Source organism: Cucurbita moschata, unplaced genomic scaffold, assembly GCF_002738365.1.
Source record: "Cucurbita moschata cultivar Rifu unplaced genomic scaffold, Cmos_1.0 Cmo_Scf00017, whole genome shotgun sequence".
Taxonomy (NCBI): domain Eukaryota; kingdom Viridiplantae; phylum Streptophyta; class Magnoliopsida; order Cucurbitales; family Cucurbitaceae; genus Cucurbita; species Cucurbita moschata.
This window is the reverse complement of record NW_019268533.1, coordinates 1,511,223-1,530,396: the sequence shown is the minus strand read 5'-3', so window position 1 is coordinate 1,530,396 and position 19,174 is coordinate 1,511,223. Positions and strand designations below refer to the sequence as shown.

The 19,174-nt window shown below is 38.6% G+C and overlaps 3 protein-coding genes across 8 annotated transcripts; 2 read left to right on the top strand and 1 right to left on the bottom strand.

Annotated features, from left to right (window-relative positions):
• Positions 1-667: 667 nt before the first annotated feature.
• Positions 668-3,053, top strand: LOC111455328 (AP-1 complex subunit sigma-1). The gene is made up of 7 exons (XM_023096947.1): positions 668-780; positions 1,643-1,729; positions 1,932-2,023; positions 2,125-2,233; positions 2,346-2,381; positions 2,584-2,670; positions 2,752-3,053. The coding sequence occupies exons 1-7, from the start codon at positions 778-780 to the stop codon at positions 2,821-2,823; spliced, it is 486 nt and encodes a 161-aa protein (XP_022952715.1). The 5' UTR covers positions 668-777; the 3' UTR covers positions 2,824-3,053.
• Positions 3,054-3,621: 568 nt separating this feature from the next.
• On the bottom strand, positions 3,622-15,000 carry LOC111455310 (phototropin-2-like). Of its 6 annotated transcripts, XM_023096921.1 has the most exons (25): positions 14,716-15,000; positions 14,547-14,597; positions 14,364-14,450; positions 12,735-13,262; positions 12,419-12,601; positions 11,833-11,864; positions 11,524-11,719; positions 11,031-11,232; positions 10,864-10,934; positions 9,431-9,537; positions 9,254-9,306; positions 9,057-9,149; positions 8,900-8,959; positions 8,562-8,651; positions 8,212-8,288; positions 7,720-7,804; positions 7,466-7,546; positions 6,841-6,944; positions 5,703-5,752; positions 4,732-4,835; positions 4,519-4,641; positions 4,385-4,436; positions 4,205-4,317; positions 3,980-4,120; positions 3,622-3,876 (listed from the first exon to the last, which is right to left on the bottom strand). In XM_023096921.1, the coding sequence occupies exons 1-25, from the start codon at positions 14,745-14,747 to the stop codon at positions 3,763-3,765; spliced, it is 2,829 nt and encodes a 942-aa protein (XP_022952689.1). In that variant the 5' UTR covers positions 14,748-15,000; the 3' UTR covers positions 3,622-3,762. The 6 variants fall into 6 exon arrangements, with proteins under 6 accessions (XP_022952689.1, XP_022952690.1, XP_022952691.1 ...); XM_023096922.1 differs by lacking the exon at positions 14,547-14,597; XM_023096923.1 differs by lacking the exon at positions 14,547-14,597 and having other exon boundaries at positions 14,364-14,457; positions 14,716-14,999.
• Positions 15,001-15,272: 272 nt separating this feature from the next.
• Positions 15,273-18,971, top strand: LOC111455319. Its single transcript, XM_023096935.1, has 5 exons — positions 15,273-15,585; positions 15,850-17,021; positions 17,146-17,218; positions 18,214-18,366; positions 18,802-18,971. The coding sequence occupies exons 1-4, from the start codon at positions 15,472-15,474 to the stop codon at positions 18,352-18,354; spliced, it is 1,500 nt and encodes a 499-aa protein (XP_022952703.1). The 5' UTR covers positions 15,273-15,471; the 3' UTR covers positions 18,355-18,366; positions 18,802-18,971.
• Positions 18,972-19,174: the final 203 nt, after the last annotated feature.

Here is a 19,174-nt window from a genome sequence, read left to right as displayed (position 1 = left end):
TAATTTTTTAAAGATGTTTTTAGAACAAAAATTTAGTCCCAATCCTAACATGTTTGAAAACTTTTTTTATTTATTTTATATAATCTTAATAATTTATTTTATGAGTTGACAATCTTATCTAATTATTATAATAATGAATATCTATCAAATAATTATCCAAATAATTATTAATAAATGAAGTTCCATTAAAAGTAAATCATTATTAAATAAGTATAAAATATATTAAAATTTTAATATAATTATAGTTCAGTCGATCAAAAATATCGTTTCAACTTTTTAAAAGTCGGGTTGAAATCTCAAAATCTTTATTTGAATTTAATTTAATAATAATAATTAATTAATAAAAGACTTGATGGATGTTAATGGCCGGTTTGGAAAATACTTTACTTTTCCCCCTTAATAATTTATTCCCACACGCTCACGTACGTTGAGAAGAAGGTTAACGTTTTTAGAAATAAAAAAGTCAACGACTAGAAAATTTTAATCGTCGATAATTCCCCGGCAAAAACGACTAATTGGATCTGAAAAGCCTTGAGATTGGGCTTGAAAATCTTTTGTACAAAAAGCTCAAAGGCCCAATACTAGGCCCAACACTAGGCCCAATCTTACTAAATGGACTCAAATGAACCCGACCCAGTTTCGAGCCCGAAGTCTTTGGCGGGTAGGAATTCTGAACAAAATATATTTACAGCAGAGCGACGGAGGAGAAACTGTACTCTGATCGGAGAGATCGAATTTTGGAATCGAGATCTTTGGTTCCTGAAAGTTCAGAGCAAAATGGTATGTGATTATATTGCTTTGATTCATTTCTAGATTTTGATTATTTCAAGGTTGAAATTGGGTTGTTCAATGCATTATAGTCTTCCTCATCGTGGATCTGCTTTGCTCTTTCTTTGTGGAATGGTTTAATTGTTTCCTCTTTTTCTTCTGAATTTTTTTTTCGCTCTTAAAATCGATTTTGAGTGCTTTTAGTGTTGTAAAGATTCAGATCTTTGCTTAGCCGACATCCGGATTGCCCAATTTTCGATTCTATTTGTTGTTGGATTCGTCGTGCTCGTTCGTTTATGTGGCTGTATAGCATCTGGGATTTCAGGAATAGTTCTTGGATTTCGTCTTGCTAGGTGGTTTGGGATTGTAATCGTCGTCTGTCCTAACTCCCTCATTTGGTTGTTCCTCCCTTAGGCGGAGCTGTTTCTTCTCTGTTGAGCTAGTAGTAGAATCCGCACTTCTCCAGAGTGGTGGAGTGGTGATTCTTGTTTCATTTCTTTTGTTCTCGAGCTTGTGAGTGTGTTTAAGCCATGAGTTCCTGAATCCTTTTCTTGCCTATTCCCAAGGACTTTTGTAAATTACCCAAAAGTTATTATTGTGGATTGGAGCCCCTTTTTGTTGAGATAGTTGTTTGGCATCTTTGGTCTGGGGTGTTTCTTGTATGCTCGTTAGCTTTAGCTTTTCCTTTTGTAGTGTCTCATTTTTTTTTCCTCAATGAAAGCGTGGTTCTTTCTCATAAAATAATTATCTCTTCCTTGGAGCAACTTAAGTTCAGTGTTTATATCTTCAAATCTTCGTTTCCCCACCAAGAAAAGACGGCTTAATCCATATCTTACATGGTGTTCTAACTGATGTTGTTGGTGTAAATTTCCAGATTCACTTCGTGCTTCTTATAAGCAGACAAGGAAAAGTGAGGTTGACGAAATGGTATTCTCCTTATACTCAGAAGGAGAGATCTAAGGTAAGTCAGCTATTTGCCTCATTCTGTAATTTAATGCTAAGAGGTTCTTTTAATTTCCAGCAATGAGAATATTTGCAATTTCTTGTTGGCTTTCCACACGCTCACAAAGTTTATTTGCTTTAATAAGTTTTAGTTCCCCTAGGATCTATTGGACTTACCACATTATGACATGTGCTTGTGTCTGCTCATGTTCTTTAAAAAGGTTATCCGTGAGCTTAGTGGAATGATTCTAAACCGGGGGCCTAAGCTCTGTAACTTTGTGGAATGGAGGGGACTCAAAGCTGTATATAAAAGGTACGTCATGGCGTATTGATGTGTTCTGCAATCCAAATCTTTAATTTGTCCATGTTGCCCGGTCTAAGATGATTAATAATTTTACTGTTCGTCTAATGCAGATATGCTAGTCTTTACTTTTGCATGTGCATTGATCAGGATGACAATGAATTAGAGGTCCTTGAATGTATTCATCATTTTGTTGAGATTTTGGACCGTTACTTCGGCAGTGTAAGTGAATTAAATTTTAATTCATAAGTTGTTCGAGACTATTTTTTTTGCACCATCTCTTTAACTGACATTTAGTTTCTTCATTATTATGGTCTTTCATTTATGTTTGTAGGTCTGTGAGTTGGATTTGATCTTCAACTTTCACAAGGTATTATTTACTTGCTTAAGCTGCACCTTTCTTTAATTAGCAATCCATTGCCTCTGGCCTGCCAGACATTGGTATTTTGTGTAAGCCCGATGCATCTGAATTACATGCACTCAGCTTCTCGCCAGTTAACTTTTCTTGAGTAGATGTTCACGTCCTTTATATGAAACTTTGAATGTGTTGTTTATTTATTTTAACATTGAAGGCCTATTATATACTGGATGAGCTTCTAATAGCTGGCGAACTCCAAGAATCAAGCAAGAAAACAGTAGCAAGATTGATAGCCGCACAGGTACTCTCTTCTTTGTCTTTGCAGTACCTTAGTTATGATTTCAATTCAGCTGATGATAAGGTAATTGATATTCCATTGTAGGATTCGTTGGTGGAGACAGCAAAGGAGCAAGCTAGTTCAATAAGTAACATAATTGCGCAGGCCACCAAGTAGGAACACTTCAGTGTATGTTTCAGTTTTTTTGGTGAATTGAGTTGTTCTGAAGCATTGTAATTATATGTTATCTGGACTTGTATCATACAAGTGAATGCCTTGTTTTTGCTTATTTTCATTTGTAGTATTACAAAAATTGCTGGTGTTCTAGTGATTTCACCTGCCTGGTTCAATGTTTGCTGGATTGTTCTATTGTTGATCACAAATACAAACGTTATTGCTTGCTAGAAGTGTTCGATCTCTGTTTCTTACCAGAAGCCTTCGGCAGCTATGCTTTAGAAATGATTGTTCATCCTGCTTTCTTTCACATTTTCCTTGTATGTTACATCTATCCTTGCCTAACCACGGCCTGCACCTTGCCATCCTTCAGTTCCATTATCTGTTTTTATTCGGTTAGCCCAAGATTTGGACACTCTTTTAGTTTTCCTCTTATTTTATTTATGTTATTTGAGATGAGATGTCGAGGATCGTACTTCGACCTTGTATTATGCTCCTTGTCGAACTCACCAATTCTCCGGAGGGTTTGGCCAACCCTAAACAACCCGGGATTTTGAGTTATTTAAGTCTTGTTTGATAACCAAGTTTTTATTCAAGATCGATGAAATCAAGGTTAAAAAACGTTGATTTTGTTTTTAGGACCTTACATTTTCAAATTTGGCTTGATTTTTTAACCCATTGATAGAAAGTGATAAAAAATGAAATACATAGAGTAGCAGTAATGTTTATAAACTTGACTTTTAAAAAGAAATCAATCGATTATCAAACGAATGGAGTTGGAGTTTTTAGAACAGGAGGGAGTATCTCGAAACATCTCAAGTTCTTATCATAAAGGCACCCCTTGAGATTTCTTTGAGAATACTAATCATGTTATCAGTGGATTTATTGTTGAATGGTACTCATATAAACAAAGCTAATTTTTTCTGCTGAGATTTGAGTTCCTCAGAATATATCAGAGCCTATCGAGTGACTGAGCACTCCATCTTCCCACTTCAAATCATTAGCCTTTGGATCTCTCTCAAATAACTGAAGGGCTACTTCTGTTGATGGTGGAGTCTGCATTCAAAGACAAACAAATGCTGTTTATCTTGAAGATTTTCTTTTCAGGTGCTTTCTTGCTTAAGCTTTCTGTGGATGTTCAAAAGAGAATAGTATTTACCATTGTTCGTATCTTAGGCCAGTTTATATGACGGAAAAATGGATGTCGTTTGATTTCATCGGAACCGGTACTTGATCCTAGACGACGTGCAGGGTCTCTCTGTAGTAGTGCATCAATCAGCTGCTTTCCTGCAAGACTCACCTGCAACATTGACCATGAACACCAAGAACTCGAACAAATTCGAAGCCTTAACACAGAAAAGGAAGAACATCCACAGCCACTTACCTTAATACTAAGGGGAAAGGTCAAGTCCTTGAACAAAATATTGGAAAAGGTTTTCTTCCTGTTCTTGCCTTTGAAGGGTGTGCGACCATAGAGCATTTCATACAGCAAAATACCTGAATTCCATGCATCAAACCATCAACGAAGGATAAGGAAAAGCCTCAAGGAAAATAGCCTTCTTACCAAGAGTCCACCAGTCAATAGAACTATTATGGCCAGCTCCCATAATGATCTCCTACAACAAACAAACGATATGAACTATTATTAACATTCTTGGAATGGCTAAAGTTGTCTATGGAGATTAAGATAGATCATACGGGAGCAATGTACTCTTCAGTTCCTACGAATGAATTCAGTTGTACAATCGGTTCAGCAACGAACGTCGGCACCAATCTATGCCAAGATCCCTTAATCCGTTTCCGGGGTGGAGATTTTGTGGTCTGCAAGAAGAGCATAAAGTTCTCATGTCAAATCTCTTAAAAAATAGGAAGGAGATGTAAATATGTCTCAACGAGTAAATAGTTATGTACTTGTATATTTGACGTCTTAAATGATAAATCGAAATCAGTGAGGACGATATGTCCATCTTTTTGGAGTAGAATGTTTTCGGGTTTTAGGTCCCTGTAGACAATACCTGCATCGAAGTGGAAAAATGATCACAAGTATGATGATATGTGGTTCATAAACGTGACCAAAGCTTGAAACAAAGCAGAATATACTATACTTCCAATTTCGATATTTTTTAAAATTCACGGGTCTACTAGACATGTCATTGAAAAGTTAAGGTTCTATTAGACATAAACTTTCAATTTAGATTAATTAACTTTAGAAAATTGAATTTATATGGACTTAACAAAATTGAAAGTTCATGGACCTATTAGACACTTTTTGTGAGGTCTCATGTCGGTTGGAGAGGGGAACGTAATATCTCTTATAAGGATGTGAAAACCTCTCCCTAATAGATGCGTTTTAAAACCGTGAGGCTGATGACGATACGTAATGGGCCAAAGCAGCCAATATCTGTTAGCGATGAGCTCGGGTTGTTACAAATGGTATTAGAGCCAGACACGAGGCAGTGTACCAGCGAGGATGTTGGGCCCCCAAGGGTGTGGATTGTGAGGTCCCACATCGGTTGGAAAGGGGAATGAAGTATCTTTTATAAGGGTGTAGAAACCTCTCCTAATAGACGGATTTTAAAACCGTGAGGCTGACGACGATACGTAACAGGCCAAATCAAACAACATCTACTAGTGGTGGGTTTTGGACATTACACTTTTGAAAGTTTAGGAACCAAATCGGTATGTAACTTGTAATCTAACTCATATTTTAACAGTTCCGAGCCGGGCGGGAGGTGAAGGCCTTGTGCATTTTGTAAAAACATACATGATACAATATCTACAAGAATACCATTCTTTTGAAATGGAGTGATGATTCAAATACTTCAGGGTAATAAATGTAAGAATTTTACTACTTTAGAAATAAGAGAAGCAGCAACAATTACCTAAACAGTGAAGGTACTCTAAAGCAATGACAACTTCTGCAGCATAGAACCTGAAAAATAGTGATGTTTGTCACTAAATGCTGAAAGGCCACAGAGTGTAGGTGTTATTATACAAAAACAAGCAAGCATTCAAGTCCCTTTACTTCATGGAGCTATTGTAATAAGTGTGAATATCTCGCATCATGGGAACAAGAACAATGAATAACCGAACGTATATTGAGAAAAATGAAAGAAAAAGGACGAACAAAAAGAGAGCCTACAAAACTGAGGAATCATGAGGTTGACAGTGATACGTAATGAGGTAAGGCGGACAATATCTGTTAGCGGTGGGCTTCGGTTGTTACAAATGGTATTAGAGCCAGACGCCCAACGAGGGCGTTGAGTCCCCAAGGGGAGTGGATTGTGAGATCCTACATTAGTTGGGTGTGAAAACCTTTTCCTACCAAACGCGGTTTAAAACCATGAGACTGACGGCGATATGTAACGGACTAAAGTGGACAACATCTGCTAGCGGTGGGCTTGGGCTGTTACAAATGGTATCAGAGCCAGGCACCGGGTGGTGTGCCAACGAGGACGTTGGATCCCCAGGGGGTAGATTGTGAGATCCCATATCGGTTGGAGAAAGGAACGAAACACTCCTTATAAGGGTGTGGAAACCTCTCCCTAGAAAACATTTTATGACCGTGAGGCTAATAGCGATACGTAACGGGCTAAAGCGGACAATTTCTACTAGCGGTGGGCTTGGGATATTACATAAACTCTACGGTATTTTCTTAGAACATGTGTCATGCTCAAGAGCGCAGTTGGGAGTGTTTCTGATAATAGTATTTTCAGGCAAAAAAAAAAAAAAAAAACATTGATTAGGTGTTTCTTCCAAACAAAAAAACATCCAAACCAAACATTGGAACATGACTTTGATGGTGCTTCTTCAGTTCCAGATAATTAATCCACCATTGTTCATGTTCTCTAGCTCGGAAATATAGATATTATTCAGTACTTCTGTAGGACAAGGGAAAAAACACACTCGAGCACACGAGAAACGAAAGAAGAGATCGTTTTAGGCTCCCATCACATCCCTAATACCACCACAAGAACAAGTTCATGAGTGCAGAATATAAAAAGTATTAGCTCAACGTACCCAGCAGCTTCCTCTTTAAACATTTTCATTGGCTGATTGTCAAGAAACGTAAATAACTCTCCGCCCGGGCAGAAGTCCATTATCAGAAAAATGTGCGTACGTGTCTGACAAGCCATCGAGACAACAGTGTCAGTATAATAAACAGGTACTTGTGCAGATATGGGTGTTAGGAATCACAACTCTCCACAATGGTATGATATTGTCCAGTTTGAGTTTAAGTTCTCGTGCCTTTGCTTTGGGCTTCCCCAAGAGGCCTCACACCCATGATCATTCCTTATATCAGCCAATGTGGGACTCCCTCCCAACAATCCTCCCCTCGAACAAAGTACACTATAAAGCCTCCCCCGAGACTTTTAGAGCCCTCGAATAGCCTCCCCTTAATCGAGGCTTGACTCCCTCTCTGGAGTCTTCTAACAAAGTACACCCTTTGTTCGACACTTAAGTCACTTTTGACTACACCTTCGAGGCTCACAACTTCTTTGTTCGACATTTGAGGATTTTATTGACATGACTAAGTTAAGGGCATGGCTCTAATACCATGTTAGAAATCATGACTCTCCACAATGGCTTTCGTATGGGACGATCAAACGGCTCAAGATTAAAAAGTTTACCAACTTTTGAATACCTGAAATGAAGAGTATAGTGTTGGCATGAAAGGATGATCCAAAAGTGATATGATTTCCCTTTCCATGCATGCTCGGTGAACCTGTTCTTCAACAAACAAGGAAATGCAAATTTTTTTTACCCCCAAACAAAGAACAAAAAATTACTGAATCCCTTCACACATTAGCTTTTAAATCCTGCTTTGAACTGCAATGTATTATTTCCAACATGGGGGAAATATGAAAAATTAAGAATCAGACGGTAAATTATTTTTACCTTGTTACGATTTAATATTACTGACTTCTCTATAACCTTCATTGCAAAGAGTTCACCTGTTCCATTCAGTTCTACCAAATGAACACTGCAAAAACAATTATTTTTGATTAGGAGCTTCAAATTTACGTTTAGATAAAAACTGTAACAGCTCAAGCCCACCGCTAGCAGATATTGTCTGCTTTGGGTTTTCCCTTCCAGGCTTTCCCTCAAAGTTTTAAAACGCGTCTACTAGGGAGAGGTTTCCACACCCTTATAAGGAATGTTTCGTTCCCCTCTCCAACCGAGATGGGATTTCACAAAAATGCTTCTAAGCATCAACCCACCAATCTACTCAGAGAGAGAAGTTGTGCACGTGTTCTTAGCGAGAGAAGGTTTGTATTAGTTATTCGGACTGAAACGAAACGATTTATCAGTAACTCTATATCTTGGTAAAATTATCTCTCAAAACACTGACAAGATTAAAAAATATTCAAGCTTAAATGATGAATTTACCTTCCAATGTCTCCAAAACCCAGAGGTTTTATTGGCTTAAAATGATGGAGTCCTATCTTTTCACCATGACTGGTAATCTATGAAACAATGTAGACATTGAAAGAAATAACTAAGTAATTTTTAACTCATCTCATCTCGTTTTGTATGTCATCTAATGGTAAGCGGTAAAAGAAAGCATGCAAAACATCTATTCGTTGAAATTCAAAACCCGAAAAAACAGAGTCGAAAATGTTTTGAAATAATACTTTTTTTTTTCGGGTGAATTCTTTGAAGGCAAATGTACAGACTGATGGCACTGTTCTAACATTGATATCATCTTACATTATGAACACGAAGAACGTTACGTGTACCTTTTGTATGGCTATCCAGGAAGGACTATACTTCTTGTGAGGCCTTGGTAAGACTGGCTGACAGTAAATTTCCCAGAAATTCCTTGGTTTCTGATATTATTCATAAAATGGAAACTTGCATAAGCTGTTGCCAAAGAACCGAACTTCTAAAGCGAAATATCGGCATATCTAAAACCTTTCACTACATCTTCCCATAAGTCGAGGAAGTCATAGAATAGCGTATACTTCCGAGGACGAAAGTAAAACCAAACCGAGAAGAAAAAGGAAGTCGATCAAAACGGTCACCGAAAAGACATCAACAAATCCAATAACAAGGAAAAATAACTGAAAACCCCTACCAAGTTGGCGTCGGGAAGTTCTCGGACAGCCCTGTCGACACTTTCTGCTATATCTTTGACCTAGGAAAAAATGTATTATTGATAAAGCCCTTAATAAAATAAGATATGAAGTAAAGATTCATAATAAGAATGGGGGAAAATAAAGAGCAATAATTACCAGCTTAGTTCGTTCATGCTTCATCCGATCTAAAAGCCGGTCTTTCGAACGTTTTAGATGAAGTAGCACGCCAATGAAATATTGAAGCTCGCCCTGTTAATATACAGAGAGTGAAGAGAAGACCCGACCATATGAAACTTGAAATGGATCGGAAGTACGAATTCTAATTGATTATTAGAAGAAGAATCAGATCATACCTTCTTTTGATCATACACGGGTTGCAAGTGGAACAAATTCAAGAACTTTTTTCCTATGAATCATGAGATCAAAATTGGCATCAACACAGTAAAAAAAGTACAATAAATTGAGGTTGTTCCAAGTTGTAAGACTCAAAAGTACTACTTAAGGTGAAAAAACAAAACCATTTTATTTACCACTCTTTGTATAGTTGATTATCTGAAGGGTGATTTCTCTTTGTTCTTCAATTGCATCGTTTATCTTTGAGACAGTTACTTGATCTGTTTCAAGTCCCTGAAGAAACCTATGGAATGAAACAGATTGAAGTGGTTGTAAATACTTATTATAAATCTAATTGTTTTTCTTATAGAAGTTTAATAGTGATGCAGTGAAAACAAGGGAGCAATGAAAGCTGATTGTAACACTAGAACAATGACTAGTGAGATCCCACAGGGTGGAACGAAGTATGACACCTTTATGTCAGTGTAGAAACCTCTCCCTAACAGATGCATTTTAAAACCGTGAGGCTGACAACAATACGTAACAAGCCAAAACAGACAATATCTGTTAGTGGTGGGCTTGGACTATTACAAATGGTATCAAACCCAGACATCGGGCGATGTGCCAGCGAAGATTTGGGCCCCCAAGGGGGGTAAATTGTGAGATCTCACATCGATTGGAAAGGGGAATGAAACATTTCTTATAAGGATACAAATGGTATCAGAGCCAGACACTGGGCGGTGTGCCAGCGAGGATACTGGGTCCCCAAGGAAGATGGATTGTAAGATCCCAAATTGGTTGGAGAGTGGAACGAATCATTCTTCATAAGGGTGTGGAAACCTCTCCTTAACAGACGCGTTTTAGAACCCTAAGGCTGATGGCGATACATAACGGGCCAAAGCGAACAATATTTGTTAGCAGTGGGCTTGGGCTGTTACACAAATGATCGAGGCAATAGCACTTTTTGGCCAAGCCTATTCATCGATCGTAAGATTATCTTGGAAATGTAGCTTGGATTCATATATAAAGAAATTGCAAGGGAACCACTCTGTTCTTACACCAAAGAACCATGGGATATTGAAAATGGGAAAATCAAGGATGAGCGGCCAACCTTTTAAGAGAGGAGGGATGGACCATGTGAGTGTGGATGCTGCTCCATGAACCACTCATTGATCTTGATAGATGGTGGTATCAAGGCATTGGAAAGAAGACTGGAACATATTAATTTCAAAAGCCATTGAAAAAATAATTGGTTGGTTTAAGTCAAGATTCTACGAGTATCACTACATATTCAGAGAAAATCATTGTGAGATCCCACATTGGTTGGGGAGGAGAACGAAATATTCTTTATAGGGTGTGAAGACCTCTTCCTAGCAGACGCGTTTTAAAACCTTGAAGGGAAGTCCAGAAGGGAAAGCCCAAAAAGGACAATATCTGCTAATGGTGGGTTTGGGCTGTAACAAATGGTATCAGAGCCAGCCACCGGGAGATGTGTTAGCGAGGAGGCTGAGCCCTGAAGGGGGTGGACACGAGGCGGTGTTAAAAAAGAAGAAAAAGAGACAACTTGAGAGAAAAACATCAAGGATGCTAAAAAAGATAAAACAGAAGAAAGAACATAGTGAAACTCTACCAAAAGTTTCTCCCAAGAACTTCTTCGCACGTGTATTCGGTGGAATGAAGAAACCTTCGAGATGCAAATATCTGCAAAAAAAAATGTCAAAAACAACCATTTTTAAGATTTCAACCAAAACAAGTTTCATATAAGGCAATAGAAAATCGAAAAGACTATCGGCTCACAATAGGATTATCAGGAAGTCTTGGGTTCGTGATAAAAAATTTCTTCTCAATTCGTTCCAATGTGGTAGCCAACTGAATTCCTTGACGTATGTCCCTTTCTCTTGTAGCGATACGATCACCGTCCCCAAGCTTGAAAACAGATGTCTCAACAACGGTCTGTTCTTCACGTTCGACTGCAGAGCCTAGAGTCCTTTCTTTGAACCTGCATAAGAACAAGAGTCCTGAAATGTGATTCTTATAAACAAAAAGGGTGTAAGAGTACCAAAAGAGTCAGCCTTGAGTAGAATATCAGACCATTGGTTAATAGACATGAATATATATGTATATACATATACTGAAATTTTTATTTGACGGTCGGCATCGTCCTTCCCTCATTCACTTAACTAATTCGTGGACGGAAAACGAACCTCATTGAGGAACTAAGACCTGATAATCCTGATTCTATTATTTACTCGTATGAATTGAAGTAGGATGGAGCGTTTTTAGATCTAACCGAGCCTTTTGGTTATCAGCTGTGCTAGTATTCTCGCCAGTCGTTTCTGGCTCTTCGGGCTTTCTATCTGCATCGTGTCTTTTTGACTGAACGGAAGATCTTAGGCTTTTCGCAGCCTCGACCTCAATGGACTTAATTACCTTCTCAGCTTGGACCTCTGTCATGGACATGGACGACCTCATGGACTTTTCTTTTTCTAGAATATCAAAGATGAGAGAAGTTAAGCAAGCAATCGCTTCCGTTCCAAATCAGAGGAGACGAACTAACTATCGAGTATTGTTTTATTTCAACATGATTACTTCTTCATACCTTCTGTGTTTTTGCCAATTTCAACCTGCATTCTGAGAAACGCCACAGGAATGTCGGTCAGTGTATCGACTTGCTTAGTAGTAAAACATTGAACCCAAAATAGCAGCAAAACAAATCAATAAATTTATCGAAAAGCATAGTTGGTGACACAGCTCAGATTAAAACAACCAATCTAGTGCACCCGTGGGAACATCTCTACTGACAAACCATTTTAATAGTACTGGTGTTGTTGTGCCACAAGGCACGACCATGGAAGTATGAAAAAGAAAAAGTTATTTAGTTAGACCATCTGCTCGAGATGTTCGAGTTTCCCATCTCTAGAGAAGATGAAACGCTAAAAATGAAAGTGTTCGGAATGCATACTGAAAAGATACCAATGAAGCTGACCAGTAATGACTAGTTCGAAGACCAGCAGCGGATCAAATAAAGGACCACTTTTAGAAAATGAAAGAAAAGCAAACGCTCATAGTTCTCCGCCCAGCTCCAACTACTTCTTCGTAAGTGAGGTGAGGTACTTATTTCGGTTTAAAATGGGTCGCCCTTTTTTTGGTTGAAGTCAATACAAGAAAAAAGTAGAAATACAAACCCGATAAACTTGATGATGTTGCCATGGGAATCCTTGACAGGCCCAACAGTGAGAAGATTCCAGAAAGGAGTACCATTCTTCTTGTAGTTCAAGAGCTTGCCACAGTAGCTATTCCCCTTTCCGATTGCATCTCGTATTTTTGCTACTTCGTTCTTATCCGTCTCCGGTCCTTGAAGAAAACGGCTGTATAGAACAACATCAACATGAAAAGGGGGAAAAAAAACTACTTTTAGCTTTCAGGGAAAGTTCAACTAAACAGGGTATCAAATAACAAACTTGATATCTATCACATAACAATACTTGATTCATTTCTAACCAGTTCCTTCCAATGAGCTCCTCCAATGTATATCCAGTCATAACCAAGAACCTATCACTGGCAAACACGATGGGGCAATCCGGTTTTGTTGCATCTGAGATAACGTACGTCAACGACGATAAATCGTCGATCTTATTCTTCTCTGCAGTCTTTTTTGTCATGGTTGTTTCCAAGAGTTCAGTAAAAGACGACCCAAAGCTACCACTGAAGCTCTTTGTGTATGTCTTTGTTGTATCTAAGTTTTCACTTTCAAATGCCATCCACTTTTTAGATGCTTTCATGCTGGCAGCAGGACAAAAGGAAGTGTCGGTTGATTTTGCCCCAACCTGATCATGAGTGGCATCACTCTCTCCTTTGGAATGGTCATCTCCTAAACTTTCAGGCACTTGAAAGACTTCAATTGGTGTCCTCTTCTCTGTAGGGCTGATTTGATGAGAAGGATATGACAGATTAGACTTTGATGGCTCTTTGGTTTCACTCTTCTCATCCATTTTTTGATCTTTCTCTCTTGCACGTGTCCGGAAGATACTGTTGAATCAAACGAGCGAAAGTATGAAACTCGAATCGTACTCAAAGGAAAAGCAAAAAGAGAATGGGAAAAAGCAAGGTGGATACTCATTGTATTTCATTCAATACGGACATGTTGTAACAGCCCAAGCCTACTGCTGGCAGATATTGTCTGTTTTGGTCCGTTACGTATCACCGTCAGCCTTACGGTTTTAAAATGCGTTTACTAGGGAGAGGTTTCCACACCCTTATGAGGAATGTTTCGTTCCCCTCTCCAACCAATGTGGAATCTCACAATCCACTCCCCTTGGAAGCCCAGCGTCTTCGCTGGCACACAACCCAGTGTCTGCTTGATACCATTTGTAACAACCCAAGCCCACTACTAGCAAATATTGTCCGCTTTTACCCTTAACGTATCGCCATCAGTCTCACGGTTTTAAAACGCGTCTACTAGGGAGAGGTTTCCACACCCTTACAAGGAATGTTTCGTTCACCTCTCCAACCAACATGGGATCTCACAATCCACCCCATTGGGAGCCCAGCGTCCTCGCTGACACATTGCCCAGTGTCTGGCTTTAAACCATTTGTAACAGCTCATGCCCACCGCTAACAGATATTGTCCACTTTTACCCGTTACGTATCGCCGTCAGCCTCACGATTTTAAAACGCGTCTACTAGAAAAAAGTTTCCACACCTTTGTAAGAAACGTTTCGTTCCCCTCTCCAACCAATGCGGGATCTCACACATGTACAAAATGCAAGAGCATTCATAACATCACTACAGCCATACAACAGAAGATACTGCCTCTCTCAACTATCTTCCACTAACAATTGGTTTACCAACAAATAATCACAGAATTCAACAGACTTAGAACAGAACTAATCTGGGAATTCTTCCAATGAGCCCTCTAGACAAGCTCAAGAACACAAAACTTCAAAACAACCATCAGAATGAAAATGAAGAACATAGCAGAAACAGAACTTTTGCTACCATGGATCATCAGCTAGCACAAAAACTTCAGACACCCATTTGAAATCAAGGAACAATGAGAACTAAATACCTTGTTAATATGTCAATGAAAAACAGACAAACAGAACAGGATAAACTCAAACAGGTGCTCACCTGCAAGGAAGAAGCTCCAATGGGGATATTTTGCGCAACAGTGATCTCTTTCTATTACTAAACATCATTTTGCCTGATATACCAGCACTACACACTCGAATGAACAATGTTGGAAGAAGAAGTTTCAGAGTTAATATGAACGAAAAACAGCATAAAAACTTAAGAAAAAACATCACTCCCTACGTTGTTTTCTTTTCTGGGTATGTATCAATGCTAGCTGCGATGTCGGTAGACCTAGTTTTTTCAGAAATTTCAATGGATTTTCCATCACTATCGATAAACCCCATATGAAAAAAGTGGATAAAACAAGCAGTTTCGTTACAAAAATCAAAGGGTCTTGATATTTTCTCACCATATGGAATTTGTCCGGTTCAACTTTTTCATCGATGAACAGAAATATCTGCTCCAGAGAAGACCGCATGAAAGTGAAGGAGGACGACCGTAGGATTATGATATGGCATTGGCGGATTCCAGACCCCATGAAGCTTGCGATGAGTTATCGTTATCTAACGATGAACAAGAGAGGTGCAATCCTGAGTTTCTCTCATTTTCCGGGAAAATTTGGAGGTATCTTCTGAGTAGCCAAACAATAATGATCCGTCCATGTAAGGCTATTGCAAAGTGTCCCCACCGCCCTCCCCTGCTTTGGGCTTTTACTTCTTTTTCCTTTTGCTATTGCTTTCAATGGAATAACCCTTTTAGCGTTCTTGTTCATGACAAACAAGAACTAACAAAAATCTCTTTTGTTTCTTCCCACTAGATTTTTTATTTTATACACATAATATGTATATATACGTGTGTATATATATGTATACATATATCTACATATATGATTAGAAATTAAATAAATAAATAATGATTGATTTATAAGACGAAGTGGATAAGTAGATGTGTTACCCGAATTTTGCGTTCGAAATAAAAATGGTATTTTTAGTACAAAATTAAAATGGTTTCGAATCGAGATTGTTACCTTCATTGTCTGCGTAAAGAACAATTTTTCGAGGGAAAATGGAATGATTCTTCATCTCGAATTGAGGAAGAAATTCGGTCGTTCTCATTCGTTGTGTTGATTTGAGCACTGAAGATTCTGAAAGATTAGGGTTCGTAAATGTGCCGGAAGACGGTGAGGACCAAGAGTCGCCGTGGCGGGAAGTCCAGGCTTTCCCGGCGTTCCGCCGCTTCTACTCCGCCACCTATGGTGTCTCCTTCCTTCTCTGACCAGGTTCGTATTCATTTCTCCTTCTTTATAGAAATGGAGCCATTTTCTTTTTCTTCTCGCAAAGCAAGTCGTTTCGTTGTTCCGTTGCTCTTCGCGACTGAAACTGAACTGTGATCCACGATGTCGTCGTTTGTTACTCGCTTGGATTTTTCTGAGCAAATGTTTGATAGACCTAATCTTTAGTGTTAACTTAATTTTTCCTAATACAAATTCGAAGAAAGGGAAGAGAATGTTTGCTTAAAAAACGATGGATTTGTATCTGGTCAGGATGCGCCGAATGCAGAAGGCAACACTCTGAATGATGGATTTGCATCTTGTAAGGATGTGCTGAATGCAGAAGACAACACTGTTCATGAGGCTTCGAGGAATGAAACTAATGATGTGTTGGATAATATAGATTGCTTTCAGAAAGACACTTGTATTAGATGCGACAAGAGTGGTGATCTATTGGTTTGTACTGAAATTGGATGTCCAATTGCTCTTCATGAGCTCTGTATGTCATGTGAACCTTCGTACGATGAAGAAGGGCGCTTCTATTGTCCTTATTGTTCATATAAAAGAGCTTTGGTTCGTGTAAACGAATCGAGGAGAAATGCTATGGTGGCGAAGAGAGCGTTGTCGAATTTCGTTGATACCAGGATGGTTGGTGGTGGCAATTTGCTGCAGATAGGAGAGGCAGGTAAGAAGAAAGCATCTAATGTTTCAACTCGTGGAGTGGATGCAAACCAGCCTAATCATGGAAGTCATTGGGGCAATGATAGCTCACGAGATCAGGATACGCAGATCGAGCAAAATCAGAGTAACGAAAAGGAAGACCATGCGAGAATAGCAAGAGATGTTCAAGCAACGTCGATGGTGAGGGTTATTGGCGAAAATCATGATGGTCCTATTGTGTCTAATATTAGCAAGGGCATTTATTCAACTCCTGAAGTTCAGCCTTGTGAGGATTCGATGAATGAAGAGGAAACTCGTGAGGCTGACACATTAGGAACACATCAGGTAGAAAGTTTAGAAGATGAAGATGGGGAAATGATGGACGAAGAAAACTTAAGGTCAACCGATAACCTTCAGGATGATGAAACTGCGAAGGATCGAGGTCAATCAGCGACTACTAGTCCACATCGTGATGGGGAGACTGCTCAAGAACCTCAAGAACAAGACAAAGATGATGGTGGAGAACAAATCCATCCCAACAACGAAGGGATGCTTGAAGATACCGGTCTTGCATCTGGAAATAATGATTTGAAGGATGAAACAATCGTGAAGAAAAAGCGCTTTAAAATCAAAGCTAACAGAAGATCAAACCGACAGAAATTTAATTCTCCGAGAAAGTCGTTGCGTTTACAAACTTCAAATCCTGGGAAAGATCATGCTACCAAAATTGAGAAAGTTTCTGCATCCAGGAATTTAAGGATGCAACCAGCCTCTCGTAATCAATTGTTAGTCTGTTTATAGGCTAACATTCAATTTCTACATTACTGGATTGCAGTGCATTGCAGGTGTTTTTCAGCAGTTTCTGATCATAAAAGTAATTACAACTAACTATCATTTTCTGGTTTGCAGCAAAAGCTTTGATTTTCATGGTGGGAAGCGTAAGAGAATGCGTTGGTCCACTGAAGAGGAGGAAATGTTGAAGGTACCAATTCATCAGTTGATCAATTAAGATGTTTTGGACTGTTAGCATCATTAATTGTTATTATCTAACCGTCCAAGCCCACTGTTAGTAGATATTGTCCTTTTTGGGAGCCCGCTGCTAGGGAGAGGTTTCCACACCGTTATAAAGGGTGTTTCGATCTTTTCCCCAACTGACGTGGGATCTCACAATCCACCCCTTCATGGTCCAGCATCCTCGCTGTCACTCGTTCCTTTCTCCAATTGATGTGGGACCTCCACCAAATCCACCCCCTTTGGTGCCCAGTGTCCTTACTAGCACATCGCCTCGTGTCTACCCCCTTCGAGGAACAGCCTACTCGCTGACACATCACCCGGTGTCTGCCTCTGATACCATTTGTAACGGCTTAAGCCCACCTCTAGCAGATATTGTCCTCTTTGGACTTCTCCTCAAGGTTTTTAAAACGCATATGCTAGGGAGATGTTTCCACACCCTTATAAAGGGTGTTTCGTTCTCCTCCCTAACCGATGTGGGATCTCACGTTAGATTTCATCTTTCAGACTAGTGATATCTGTTCCTATGTGTGATCCAGTTGTTCTCGTTTTTATTATTAAATCTCAGCCCCAAAATGATTAGATCATGCAGAAGGGGAAGAGAAATATTTGAACGCACCTGGCATGATTCTTAGAATGGAAAATTAAGTTCTCATCTGAATGTTAGCAAAGCTGGTTGACATGATCTACCATGTAGAAAAGTTTTCTGACGATTTCTCTTGCATTAAAAGAATTTTCAAGTTCAAGCTGCTCCGTGCTCTCAATTCATTCGTGTCGTTTACTAATATCTGCGAACTCTCTTCCGAATCGGCATCGAAAGATGTCCTTGATTATGCATCTCGTCTCTTTTTTGAATCCTACTTAGGTCAAAGGACATGAAAGTAACTCATATTGGCCAAATACTAATCTTTTGTTTCTAATCATTATTTGTTTCTTCCTTATGCTAACTAAAACTACTTTTTTCAGGAAGGAGTTCATAGATTCTCTTCTACAGACAGTAAAAATGTTCCTTGGAAGAAAATTTTGGAATTCGGTCATCACGTATTCGATAACACTCGTACCCCGGTGGACCTAAAAGATAAATGGAGAAACATTCTAGCCAAATAGTCTTACGAAAAGGTAACTTCTATGATGTCTATAGCAAGTTAATGGATGTGTTATTATGTTTCAATTTTTCTTTTGGGTCATGTCCTCTTTGTAAGCAGCAGGTTGCTAAGTGTTCTTATATGTGCTCAAAGTATGAACATCTATTACTTCGGTTCTTGCACATATAAAACATCTATCCTCTGTCTTTGTTTGCAAAATTGGAACATGAATTTTTTTTTATACAATAATATGCGTTTCAAAAGTAAGATTAAATAGACAAAAGTTAAAAGTGCAAGAACCGAAGTAAATATTTCAGAAGTCGAGAATTAAATGAAACATAATCTCTTCATCAATTAGTTTTGTGTACTTTTAAGTGCTTAAAAACAGTTTTTGAAAAAAATTTAAAAAGTTCTTAATACCACATTTGTTTGTATTGGTTTTTTAGGTTGGTTTTGTTTGATTATGCAGGGCCATCGATGCCGACTCTCTTGTGGGAGAAAAGTACGTCGGAGTTGTTTTGACGTTTTATTTTTCTTAGTTTGTGTTATCTCGAGATTGTTAGCCTATCATATCATTGTAAATTATGGAATAACTTGTGTGCTTTTAATCTAACGAAGAAGTATTTAATGAGTCCTAAACTTGATTTTATTTTTTTATTTCTAATTATCTATTATAAAATTAAATTCATTTATTTATTAAAAAGGTTTACATGAGAATGAACGACATACATAGAGCCCAATAAGCATATCTTGAGTTGGTACAGATCCTCAATAGCTGAAGACAAGAGAGCTGAAGACAAGAGATTCATATGAGAAAACACAAGTAAACGCGTCTCTGCTTG

What these genes read in the sequence shown, in the direction of transcription:
- LOC111455328 (XM_023096947.1), top strand. An exon ending in CTCAGAAGGAGAGATCTAAG is followed by an intron (nt 1,730 to 1,931) that starts GTAAGTCAGCTA and finishes TTCTTTAAAAAG; the next exon opens with GTTATCCGTGAGCTTAGTGG. An exon ending in TGGACCGTTACTTCGGCAGT is followed by an intron (nt 2,234 to 2,345) that starts GTAAGTGAATTA and finishes TTATGTTTGTAG; the next exon opens with GTCTGTGAGTTGGATTTGAT.
- LOC111455310 (XM_023096920.1), bottom strand. Translation starts at nt 14,536, where the DNA reads ATGTTTTTTCTTAAGTTTTTATGCTGTTTTTCGTTCATATTAACTCTG. An exon ending in GCTGATAACCAAAAGGCTCG is followed by an intron (nt 11,233 to 11,523) that starts GTTAGATCTAAA and finishes GTTCTTATGCAG; the next exon opens with GTTCAAAGAAAGGACTCTAG. An exon ending in CCTGGATAGCCATACAAAAG is followed by an intron (nt 8,289 to 8,561) that starts GTACACGTAACG and finishes ATTGTTTCATAG; the next exon opens with ATTACCAGTCATGGTGAAAA.
- LOC111455319 (XM_023096935.1), top strand. Translation starts at nt 15,472, where the DNA reads ATGTGCCGGAAGACGGTGAGGACCAAGAGTCGCCGTGGCGGGAAGTCC. An exon ending in CTCCTTCCTTCTCTGACCAG is followed by an intron (nt 15,586 to 15,849) that starts GTTCGTATTCAT and finishes GTATCTGGTCAG; the next exon opens with GATGCGCCGAATGCAGAAGG. An exon ending in CCAGCCTCTCGTAATCAATT is followed by an intron (nt 17,022 to 17,145) that starts GTTAGTCTGTTT and finishes TCTGGTTTGCAG; the next exon opens with CAAAAGCTTTGATTTTCATG.